At 41.3% G+C, this 12,858-nt stretch overlaps 1 protein-coding gene across 4 annotated transcripts in view; it reads right to left on the bottom strand.

Moving 5' to 3' along the window:
- Positions 1 to 12,858, bottom strand: part of USP24 (ubiquitin specific peptidase 24) — a 115,091-nt gene that overhangs the window by 78,899 nt on the left and 23,334 nt on the right. For all 4 annotated transcript variants that reach the window (XR_006283190.1, XM_043520519.1, XM_038412987.2 and 1 more), the window contains exons 2-7: positions 9,110 to 9,275; positions 7,949 to 8,016; positions 5,542 to 5,685; positions 4,552 to 4,674; positions 2,745 to 2,780; positions 1,993 to 2,058 (exon numbers count right to left, since the gene is read on the bottom strand). Coding sequence is in view for 3 of the 4 variants with exons in the window: in XM_043520519.1 (XP_043376454.1) it covers positions 1,993 to 2,058; positions 2,745 to 2,780; positions 4,552 to 4,674; positions 5,542 to 5,685; positions 7,949 to 8,016; positions 9,110 to 9,275 (603 nt within the window). In the remaining variant the exon portion in view is untranslated. The remainder of the gene's footprint in view (positions 1 to 1,992; positions 2,059 to 2,744; positions 2,781 to 4,551; positions 4,675 to 5,541; positions 5,686 to 7,948; positions 8,017 to 9,109; positions 9,276 to 12,858) is intronic.

Genomic DNA, 12,858 nt, shown 5'->3' with positions numbered 1-12,858 from the left:
AAATTCACTTGCCATTATGACATATCAAGACCAATTTCCTCCAGAGAAGAGGCAAGGACTTGCATAATAGTGAGTGTCGCACTACAACCAACAGCCTGTAAGTTAAGTGTCCCTAGTCAAAAATCACTTTCTTAAGAGTTACTAGTAAGTTAAGAGGAGAAAATCTATAGCAATGTCTAAATTTAATGAGAAATTCCCCTTCTCCCATATTTGCATATAAACTACTTGCCTCTCCTTAATAAGAGGGAGGAAGAAGAAATCAACCCACTAAAAGGAAATAGCATTTTCCAAATTTGGAGCTTAATTGCAGGTGATAAACAAGTTATTACTTTACAGACAATTAAAATTTGAAAAAATGTGCTTCCTCTCCGTATTCTGGTTCTCAGACCTGGTTATTTAGATTTGAAATCGGTTATATCTGAGTCTTCTAAATTACATTCAACACCAAACACCATTAGGTTTTATGAACCTAAGACCTCGTATAGTTTATGTAGTCATTAAATATGTCAAATTTTGATGCAGTAGTTAACATATTTAGAGTTATTTAGTGCCGAGATTCCAAGGCCAGAAAGGCCCACTGTGATCATAAAGTCTGACCTCCTCTGTAGTACAGGTCATAGAACTTTCCCAAAGTAATTCCTAGAGAATCTCTTTTAGAAAAAGATACAATTTTGATTTAAAAATTGCCAGTGATGGAGAATCTTCCATAACCCTTGGTAAATTGTTCCAATGATTAATCTCACTGTTGAAAATTTACACCTTATTTCCAGCCTGAATTTGTCTAGCTTCAACTTTCAGCGAAGGGATCATGTTATACTTTTGTCTGCTAGCCTGGAGAGAATTATTAAATATTTGTTCCTCATGTAAGTACTTACAGACTGTAATCAAGTCAATCCTTAACTTTCTTTTTGTTAAGCTAACTAGATTCGGCATCCTGAGTTTATCGTTATAAGGCACATTTTCTAATCCTTAACCATTCTCATGGCTCTTCTCTCAACCCTCTCTAATTTTTTAACATCCTTCTTGAATTGTAGACATCAAAACTGGACACAGAATTCCAGCAGCGCTTGCACCAGTGCCAAATAACCTCTCTACTCCAACTTGAGATTCCCCTGTTCACACATTCAAGGATCACGTTAGCCCTTTTGATCATAGCATGGCACTGGGGGCTCATTTTCAGCTGATCATCCACCATGACTCCCAAGTCCTTTACAGAGGCACTTCTTCCCAGGATATTGTTCCTCATTGTGTAAGTATGGCCTACATTCAGCCATATTAAAATGATATTATTTGCTTGCATCCAGTTTACCAAGTGATCCAGATTGCTCTGTTTTAGTGACCATTGTCTCAATGACTGGGCCATCTGCAAACTTCACGAGTGATGATTTTATGCTTACTTCAATTGATAAGAAAGATAGACGAAATATATAAACCAAAGATTTTTTAAAAATAATTTACATATGGGAATCACCTTCCCTGCAACTGAAATGCAGCTACTTCAGTGATGAATGCTAAAACTATACAACAGTTTACACTCACTTAAAACTGGGCTGCTGAGCATAATTACCCAAACTGAAATTAATTCAGGACACCAATGCTAATAACTGCTCTCTTCTGGGTAGATTCATAGGATCTTTAGTAACAAGTGATCAAGACTTTGTTTTTGTTTCAAGCAGCAGTAGACCATAATGCATTACAGAATTTTTAGAGCATGGTAACAGGGTACATGTGGCTAGTTAGGATGCAAATGTAATGTATAGATTTACATCCCAGCTTGCCAGGTGTCAACTCTCTGTAGAGACCAACTCTAAGTCTCATCTCATATATATAGTTCCCTGACCTCCAACCATCCCATACCAAAGAATTCTCCCAGCATTCTTTTTGGAATACTTCTTCAGTGCTGAAGAAAGCATTCTATATATCCAATTACCAGTATCGCTTGCTATAGAACATTCACATATAAAGAAAGACATCAACAGAAGATTAACTTACCCCAAGTTCAATATCTTCTGAATGGAGTTTAGACTGAATTGCTGAAAATCCACCCAACTCCGCAAACTGCAAAAAGCAGTATCAAGTCAATAAATTACAACAGTCTGCCTTTTAAATATGTGATTAAAGCAAATATTCCAAGCTTTAACTTGGAGCGTATAAAGCTTTGTTCTCCAATGATCATCTCTGAAATAAGAATTCAAGACGAGATGCTAGAGCTGTCAACAAGGATCTTCCACAGTGGGATTTTAAGTTTAACATAAGATTTGTGCTTTCATGTCTATTTGATGGCTCACTGGGGAACACAACATACTATTATGGTGGAGTCCTGGGTTCAAAAGCAAGCTTGAGATTCTCCCTCCTTATGCAAAGGTGGGAGAGGGGAAGAAGGCTAGAAGATCCACATAGGATGACAAGCTGAGGGACAGCATGCAGGATGCAGCTCTCTAGCATTCCCTAGCAGCTGTTTGTGGAATGGCACGGCAGCCCCAGAGGTGATCTTTGGCCTGCCTCAGCTGAAGCATACAAATCAGTAGTGCAAAGGTAGGCAAGGAAGAGGGAGGCAACCCAGCATGATTGCCTTGGCAAGGACCTTACCATCCATGCTGGGCAGGGTTAAAGTATAAAACTCATTGCTCTACAGTTGTCATCCTCTATGCGAACAAATATGAAGCATCGCTTTTAAGAGAAATTTATTCAAGTGACAGACACCAGATACTATCAACAGTTCTTTTCAGTTTAGCTTTACCTACCCTGTTTACCAGATCCACCAGCCACCCATGAGGTTCCTAGATAATTTAAAAAAAAAAAAATTGGCAACATATTTTAAAACAATATGTGAAAGGCAGTTTTTTTTATTGTGTGCTATATTTAGCATTTTGGGTTAATTAGCTTTATGTATGTGCTACTACTTCAAAGAATATATTTGTGTGTTTATGCTATCTCCTTTACTGAGTGCACCTGGAGCTTTGAGTTGTTCTTATCATCATCCTTTTTTGGACAATCCCTGTCATCACTGACAATGGGTTGCGGCAACATTAAGCTATGTGGCTGCTGACTGACACACAGCCATAATTATAACTTATCAGTAGTGTGGAATATTACAGAAGAACCTTCCCTGAATTTTGGCAGAGTCTCTTTTTGTTTTCACAAGCCACATGCTTTCTTTTTAGCAACAGAATGATAACCAGAGACAAACAATTTTTAGCCCCTCAACAGATACAGCACCCACAATGGCATTGCAAGCCTCAAACTGCATCTCTACTGGAGTGCCACCATCCTGACCTGAAGGGACCACCTTTAGGTGTGAGAGACTGAATGAGCATGTAGACTTGATCAGTTTTGAACTGTCTGCCGAGACTGCTAACAAGAGGGTTAATTAAGATGGTGGTTTTTTTGAGGTGGACACTGGTATATTAGGATCTAGATAAGAGCAACTAGGTCATTTTATATAGCAAAAGCTAGAGATGTTAGATCAGTGGTCTCCAACCTTTATTTGCACAAGATCACTTTTTAAATTTAAGTGCAACCCAGGATCTACCCCGCCCCTTCCAAAAGTCCCCACCCCGCTCACTCCATCATTTGCTCTCCCGCACCCTCACTCACTTTCACTAGACTGGGGCAGAGGGTGCAGGCTCTGAGCTGGGGCCAAAGGGTTCGGAGTGTGGGGGGGGCCCTCTGGGCTGAGCCTGGGGCAGGGGTTAGGGTGCAGGAGAGGGTGAGGGGTGCAAGCTCTGGGAGGGACTTTGGGTGCAGGAGGGGGTACAGGGTGCTGGCTCCACGATGGGGCTCAGGGCTGAGGTGCGGGCTCCCACCGGGCAGCACTTACCTTGGGCAGCTCCCGGGAGGTAGCGCAGTGGGGCTAAAACAGGCTCCCTGACTGCCTCAACCCATGCCATTCCCAGAAGCAGCCAGCATGCCCCTGCAGCCCCCCCCGGGGGGGAAGGGGCACGCACTTTGCTCTGCATACTGCCTCTCCCCTGCAGGCACCACCACCGCAACTCCCATTGGCTGCAGTTCCCCGTTCCCAGCTAATGGGAACTGTGGGGACGGTGCTTGCAGGCAGGAACAGCACGTGGAGACCCCTGCCCTCCCCAGACCACAGGAGCATGCAGACTGCTTCCGGGAGCGTCACGGGCCAGGGCAGGCAGGGAGTCTGCCTTAGCCCTGCTGCACCACCAGATATTTAGTGCTGAAGATTATGATAGACTGTCAGAGGCGCCAGGATCGACAAGTCGATCGCGATCTACCAGTTGGTGACCACTTTGTTAGATGGTCTTTTGTTTATTACTGAACAAGTAGTAATGATGACAGATTTAGAGAGGAATGGGCACCAATCCCCAGATACAGTCCCTCTGGTAGAACATTCTCGCAATCATGAAAAGGGAATGCTCTTCTAAAGAAGCACCAAATTTGGTATTCAAAAGCCACTCAATATTTTTCAACGATTTACTTCAGCTTATTTTGGATAAGCATTTACATATATTGGATAAGCCTTTTATACTCTAGGGGTATAAAGCATTTCTGTTCTATAAAACAGACAAAAATATGTATGATCACCTTTTGGAAAGTAGATATGGGTGAGACAGCGTACAGATTTCCTTCTCCAAAGACTTCTGCCCAGTTTCTCTGGCATACCTTCATTCGATTCTTGAAATGGTATTCATTGTCAGGGTTAAAAGCCTTGAAACAAAAAAATACGTTAAAAAAACAGCCACAACGTGGCTTATTTGTGACTCTCAAAGACTGATCTTGTTAATATTTGACTTCAGTAGTTGAACACAGTTCTTGGGCATGGCTAATTTTTCCAAGTGAAATATAAATTAACAGTTTAGCATGGATAATTCATGTTAATGATACTTAGTACTTAACGTATACAGTATTACAATTTCAGAACACAGTACAAACAATCTCCAACAATCCTGTGAGGCAGATGGATATCCCCTTATTGATTTTCTTCTACAGAGGGGGAGGACAGACTGAAAGGGGGTTAAAGTGATTTGCACATGGCAACAATAGTGTCAGAGCAGGGATTAGGAGACAGGAGTTCCCGCCTCCCAGGGCTATGGTCATTCTTTTGGCAAGGTAGCCTCTTTAGAACAGTAATACAAGCGAAGATTTTAAAAAGTGACCAATGATTTGAATGCTACACATGAAATACCTTAAAAAGATTTTCAGAAAGCACTGACCACTCAATCTGAAAAATCAGGCCCGGTCAGATCTCTCAAGTTCGACACACAAAACCTGAGACATGCAAAAAATCATTACTCACTTTTTAATATTTTGGCCACAGTTTGAGTTCATGCTTTAAATGGTAAACAGTAGCAACAGAAATACGAGAGGTCACAAGAGCTTTCCTGAAGATTGTAAACAAACCATCTGTGATGTTTAAGAACTCATTTCTAGAGACTTTCATATTTTAAGGACATTAATAAAACTAATGAATATTAATTCCTTCTATAACTTCTATCCTCCCTCCAAGTGAGTCAAATGTCTCCATGGATGTAAAATATTACCACTACAAGAGATTGCAGGATATAAATACAGTACCATTGTAAGCACACCCAGAAGGCCAACAGGAATTGGGTCTTGTTTCACTCTCTCTGCGACCAGATCTACTAGCAGCATCAACATGTTGTAGATTCCCTCATGGATTTCAGTACCCCATTTATGAACAGCACTTGATGTCAGCAACTACCAAAATGAGAAAGATGCATCAATCTCTGGCACTTATTATTTTCAGAGTAACACTTTTCCGTAACAGTATTTGGTAGTAGTATGCTAATATAAATATTATTTATGATATCTTTATACAGCAGAAAGGTAGGAAAAGCAACAATGATAGTTATAATTCCACCATTTTAAAACTTCCTAATTAGAAAACAGGGTATAGCAGACACTAAGAGGTACTCATCAAAATACACTGATGGTTTCTCTTGGAAATTACTATTAACTCAGAAAAGTTTTGTATGGAAGAGGGCCATTCACTAATGTTTTTATTCCTAAATACTTGAGTAACTCTGTTAATATGTTTGTAGGATGTTAGATAATCCATTTTTAATTCTTGCAATAAGCTTATCTCATGGCCACATTACTTTGCTTGCAGTCATGGTTTGCTATATCACTTCTCTAATATAATTTTCCTTAGAAACCAAGGAAAATGTCACTACTGAAGAGGTGTATGTTTAAGGAACATTTTTAATGGATTGGGAGGCAGCATTAAACCACCTAACTGATAACAGAACTACATTAGGTTTTTAAAAGGTAGAAACAGCAATTAGGTAAACATTACCCACTGTGTTTGAAGTGCTTGCATTCAAATTACTAAGCTTTATAACCTCACAGAGCCCAAAGACCATTTAATTTATTTTTTAAGATTTTCAGAAATTACAGTGCATTAAGCTTCATGAATGGCTTATGGGTATTTTAGAGTAAATGTAACCCAGCAGAAGACTTTAACCCCTGCAAACAGAATCTTTCAGCTACCCTCTTTCCATCTCTCCTCCTCCCCACCCACACCCCAACTATACAGGATGAAAACTAAGTGGGTACAAAGTACTTAGTGGTTAAAAAGCACAGATACTTATCTCAAGCCAATTTGAACATTGAAGATGTTATTTTCTTTAAATCCTTCTACCTGAAATATAATTTTTCCTGGAAATTGTAGGCCTTAATAACTGAGGTACATTTAGAAAATCATATACAAGACAATTATTCTTAACTCCTAAAATACCAGTTAGTTTCAAAGGTCTATCCCTTGTTTACCATTGGAATATAGGACCATAGATGCGCATGGCACATTATGTAGCGGGATAAAGTAGTCTGTGCACCATCAAGCTTATATGACATGATCATGACAAGAAAGAGAATGCACGGGACGAAGGGGCAATGGCATGGAGAGGGAAATACATAGAAACACGGTAATGGAGTTGCTCATATGGTATGGTACATGTCAGTATCTGGATTTGATATTTTTAAATTACTATTTTAAAAGAGGCTCAGAAAATCATGGTTTGGAAGGACTGTAGAAAAAGATGGCTTGTAAGGAAGGATTTGAGGGGGAGAGAAGCTGCAAAGCATACAAGATAAGCAAGACCATTCCAAGTGTAGGGGCTGCTTAGGATAAGACATGGAGACAATTATTGGGGAAGGGAAAGAGTGGTCTGGAGGAAGAATTAGTGGAGGACAAGTTCCAAATAAGAAAATATGTCATGCAACCAGTGCTGAGACAGAAGCAGGACAGAGTTTGTTCATAGCTTTGAAAGGACGGACAAAGTTTGAGACTGATGTGGAAGGGGACATGAAGCCAGTAAAGATAATTTTAAGTGGGACAGCGTGATATAGTCAGAGTGATGGGCAACAAACGAAGTTAGGCCACAGCATATGGAATAGGAAGGAGGAAAGCAAGATGGATATTGAGAACTCCAAAGCCTAGGAGTTCACAGTAGGCCAGGCAGGAAATCCAAGCATGGAAGAGAGTTTTGACGGTAAGCAAAGAAAGGAAGGGACAAATTTTGGCTAAGCTGTAAAAGGCAGAAGTGGCAGGAGTTAGGGTCTAACTGTGTAGGGTAATAGAGAGAGGAGAGGAATCTATGACTCCAATTTTTCAGACCTGGGGGACAGAACGATTACAATGGAAGAATGAGGGAGGAAGACTGATCATTAGTACTAAACAATAATACATCCTAATATTTATGGAACTTTAGACCTTCAAAAGCACTGTATCAACATACACCAGTTAAGGCAGTGATCTGGCAACTGACTCCGGATGGAGGGACGCATCCATATGAAGGACCCCATTGATTTCAATGGAGCTCAGCACAGATGCATGACTGGGGCATAAGTGTTCAATTTTACGGAAAAATTTATATGACACCAGTCACCATAATAACAGAACATTTCATGAAATGGACTCCCAAACACAAAAGTTGGATTTGTGCACTTTCCTCCCCCTTACCTTTTTAAATGCTTCAGGCATACATCTGTCCATGAATCTTTTGCAATTCTCATCAGAATCAGAAAGACCTTTTCAGAAAGGATAGAGGGTATATAATTTATGATTACCTCTGGCTGGTTTCTTACAGGTTCTTGAGCTCTAGATCTCAAAGCCTTGCTACTGAGGTCACAGAAGATGAGCTCATCAAATAAGGTGTTTGCAACACAGAGCAATAAGCATCCTATTGGGATTGCATTACTCATGCTATACATCTTCCACCAAAAGGGACTGGAGGTCAAAGAAACTAGATCTCCAGCCTTTTAGAAATTAGGGAATGTTTGGAAACTAAAATGCCCATCTGGTACAACTACATGGCATTAACAGAACTTCACCTCTGTAGGTGTTTTTCCTTTCAACAACACAGTTTATGTTTTGATACTTGCACAAATCATTCTGCTGCTGCTCATCCACCGTAACAAACTCACATACAGCCTTACAGTACATTCAGCTAATTTTTTTTTTTTTTAAAACGCACTGCAATGTCTTCCACCAACGCAACACAGCATAACCTCCTTTTAGCTCACCAGAGGGCATACTGAAAAGCAAGTTCACGTATACCTTCAACCTCAGGAGTTGAACATGTTGCCTCCACAGCACCCTCAGCCCTTGACAACTTATTGACCGGAGAGGAATCAACACAAGTCTATGATATGGCAATAAAGAGTATTTCCACTAGGACAGCCTGGTCAAATAACTCACTCTACAGCTTAATATGGAGTGAGCTTGGACACAAACATCGTTAATATAATAATAAATGCCCAAGTAAATTAATACAGCTCTTTATTGACAGTAATTTTTAAAATGAAACCATTTTACATACAAAAATATTTACAATCTTTAAAACACAGAAAGAACTGCATGCCTATTCTATTCTACAATCAAGCACACATGAGCAAGACAAAATTGAAACCCTCTTTGCAAAACCAGTATGAGCTCACAACAGCAGATTGTTAACTGTTCTAGAAGGGGTGCAATATTTTTGTATGGCACTAGTTAGAAAGTATAAAAATTGCAGTTTTCTAGAGTGCATCCTCTGTATACACCTTTACACAGAATTCGTAAGTACTCTTCCTAAATACACACTGGACCCATTAAAAAAAAAAAGTCAAAAACAGAACTTACCAAGTCTTGCTAGGTAGGTAGATGCAATTAGGCACTTGCCCAGGGACTCTTCTCGCTTATATGGTATGGACCAGTGATCTGTTAAGACTCTGCTCTCCAGTTCGTACAAATTGGTTGTAGGAAACTCAATACCTTCTCCAGAGCAGTTCCCATTTTCATCATTTTTCTGTGAATGAGAAGAGATACAAATGAAGAAGGCATTTTTAGCTGCTGCTAGTGATTACTTAGCTCATCAGCTCCTTTAAGACAAAATTAGCATGTACAACTCCCACCGATTTCAAATGGAGTTGCAAGTATGTTTGAGGGTAGAATTTGATGTTTCAATTGAATACCCATTGATACAGGGACTCTACTTTCCTCTATACATGTGTGTGTTTACATGTCTTATTTCCAGGCTAGTGAACTAATGATTTAAACTTAAGTCTTGTGATATTAATTTTCCTGGAGTCCTGCGACAGAAGAATCTTAGCTGAATAAAAAACTGCCCTGGTTGTGAAGGAAAGCTGGAAAACATGAACCCTAAAGGTTCAAAAACTAGAAGACAAATTAAAAATAAGCTCGGTTTCTTTTTAAGCCTTCAACTTTTAAGCCAATTTCAATTTTGGGGGGCCTGCCTCATGATTCTTGAGCCCCTGGGGTTAGCAATACTGTATTTAAATAACATCTAACAAACACCCCTAGTATTTTTATAATTTGATTTTTAATAATTAAATACCAAACATTCTGTACTCTTAAACACTATCACAGAACATATTACATACTAAAGGTAATAAATGTCTCATGCTTATGGTGTGAAGTACCCTATTCACTTCAGAATTCTGCAATTTCATCTCAGTAATTCTCTACTAAATATTCACTGTGAAACATCTGACTAGGCAAGATATTGTATCATTTGAGGTAATTCAGCTGCATGACACGATCATTCCCCCATTTTAAGAAACAAGACAGACTAAAATATTTCTAATACGCTGTACGTAAAGTAGTGATTTATCAAAAAACCCAAATCTCAATCACAACTCTGCCCTTTTTACAGTCAAAATGAGTCATTAAAAAAAAAGCAGTGATGTATTTTCCCACCCCCCTCCCACACAGGACAAGAAGCAATCTGCTCAGATCAACATTACCCATTTCCTTGTAATTGCCACTGAACTGCAATTATTCCTGCACACAGAGAGTACACACAAAATTAGCTCAACATTCTTTGTGAAGTGCCATGTGAGGTAAAGCAGTGATGCCAGATAAAATAATGGCCTGGGAAACAAGCTACCATTTCTTCTGTTTCAAATGCTGATCACCCAGTGTGGGATGGGGTAGTGGGATTCACAAAGAGGAATTTTCCCTCTGACACAAAAACAGGAGGCAGAACTTTAACAGGAGAAAAGACAGAATTTGGCTCAGGTCCTGCACCAGTTGGAAATAAATGAAAACAAAAGTGCAGTAACAGCAACAGGACTGCACTCAGGAGAAAAGCCATGCGATACTCCTGGAGGAATTCTGTGCCACTGCACATGCAGAGAATTCATGTCTCCCTGCAGATTTCTTTGCTTTCCCACAGAAATGACACGGAAGCAAAGGGAAGCCACGTGGGGGGTGGGGGACCTGGGGATGCCCACGGGTTTAGTTTGGAGGGGCACTGCCCTCCCAAACAAAGGCTAGGCATGGGGGGTACTCAGGGTCACATGTTACTGCCCCTCCCATTTCTTGGAGCACAGAGCTGCCCAGCTGAAGGAGGGTGCCAGTCGGAGGCTGCCTTATGGGTCCTCCCTTTCTGTGTGTTAGAAACCATCCTGTCTTCTGTACAGGAATGAGTGCCTGCAGTGGGGTAGGGCAGGGCAAGGGGGGCGGGGTGCTGGAAACAGGGGAAGGTGAATAGGATAGGGGAAGAGGCAGTAGGGAAGGAAGTGGGGTGGGGTGGGATGGGGCAGGGATGTGGGAGTGAGGGCAGAAGACGGGAAGGGGGAGGAGATGGAGAAGAGAAGAGAAGGGGATAGGGGAAGCGGGAGCCCAGCATATGGCACCCCCTCGGTGGCAGAAGCTGGGGCTCCCCTAATAAGCAGGCCCTTTGAACCCCATCAAACGAGACCTCCCCCTGCACCTGAACAACCTCAATGAACTCCCCACACAGTCCCAGCACCCAGACCCCCACAGATATACACCCCCAGCAAGCCCCATCATGACACACCTAGACCCTTCCTGCCTAGCCCCAGCCACCCTCACCTGGACCCCTCTGCAGAGTTCCACTGCCCCTGGACCCAGAAAGCCCCAAATGAGTCCCTGTGCATCCAGATCCCCCCGATGAGCTGCTCGCACCCAGATTATCCCACACAGAGCCCTCTTGTCCCACACCTGGATCTCCCCACATGAAATCCCTCTACACTTGGATTCTGTTGGGCTGAGCCTGCCTGTCCACAACTGGTGTGCCTGACACAGAAGTGTAGAGCCGCCCCAGGGTGTTTCTGGGGCAGGCCCAGCCCTTGTACTTTGTCTGGGGTGGGTGCAGTTTCACCGCTGAGTCCCTTTCCCAGGGCAAGGGCTACAGGGTGCTCCCCACTGCAATGCCGGAGCCTCCATATTTGTTTATTAATTAATAAAATTTGCAGATTTTTAAAATACTGTGTGCAGAATTTTTATTTTTGGGGGCCAGAATTCCCTTAGGAGTAATGTGGGGAGGAAGGACAAGGACAAAGCATATTCAAGTGTAAAAAACCCAAAACACTCCCCACACCAGTGTCAGGGAAGTGAAAAGAACAAAAGATAAAGAAAATCAAAAGAAAACAGAATCCATGAGAAAGTGGTAAAGAATTCAGCCTGTTTGAGCAAATAATGGAGCTCCTAGTTCTCACTGCATCCCCTATTTGGAGGTTTTGACCAGTTTATTTTAAAAAAATTCTACCCTAACTATAACAGTGATTCAAGAGCAGTAAGTTTAGAAATAAACTCAGACTGTATATAACTGACCCGTGGCATTCACTATTACAGGTGTTACTGGGATACAGTTGCTGAAGTAAAACAGAACAAGGCTGGATATCATGACCATTAATATTTGCAGCTGCACAGCCCAAAAGAGTAATTAAGTCCAAAGCTTCAGGGCATAAGCTTGTCAGCAGACAGGAAGCAGTTTCCCCCACATCCAACTTTGTGAAATACTACATAGTTGGCAAGCAACTATAGGATTTTGTATTTCGTTTGAAACATCAGGTGTTGGCCACTGCTGTTGAAACAGCCTGATCTGATGTGGTAAATACATTCCTATGTAATTTATGTCTGAAATTAGTTTTTTTTTGGGGGGGGGGAGGGCAGGGAGGAGGATTAGTAAGCGTTTTAGGTAAGAGGAGTTTGAAAGTCTAAGGGTATGTATGGAGCTGGAAGGTGTAATTTTCAGTTCAAGCAGACATACCCATGCTAGCTCTAATAGAACTAGTGTACTTAAAACAGAAATGTAGCTGCAGTGGCACAAGTGGTGGGATGGGTTAATCGCCCTGAACACAATCCCATTTGAGATCTTAAGAATGTACTTGGGGAAGCTAGCCCATCCCACGGAAGCTACACTGCTTTTTTAGTGTGCTAGTTCATCAGATTTAGTATGAATATGTCTACTCAAGCCAGAGATTACACTTCTAGCTCCAGAGTAGACATACCCTTAATGAATTTATTATGTTGAAAGATACTGGAGACAAAACTGACAACACAAGTGCTCTAAAACAGTAGTTCTAAACTAGAGGTACATGTACTCCTAGGGGTACACAGAG

The sequence above is a fragment of the Dermochelys coriacea genome, chromosome 8, assembly GCF_009764565.3.
Source record: "Dermochelys coriacea isolate rDerCor1 chromosome 8, rDerCor1.pri.v4, whole genome shotgun sequence".
NCBI classification, from domain to species: domain Eukaryota; kingdom Metazoa; phylum Chordata; order Testudines; family Dermochelyidae; genus Dermochelys; species Dermochelys coriacea.
This window is presented reverse-complemented; position numbering and strand designations above follow the sequence as displayed.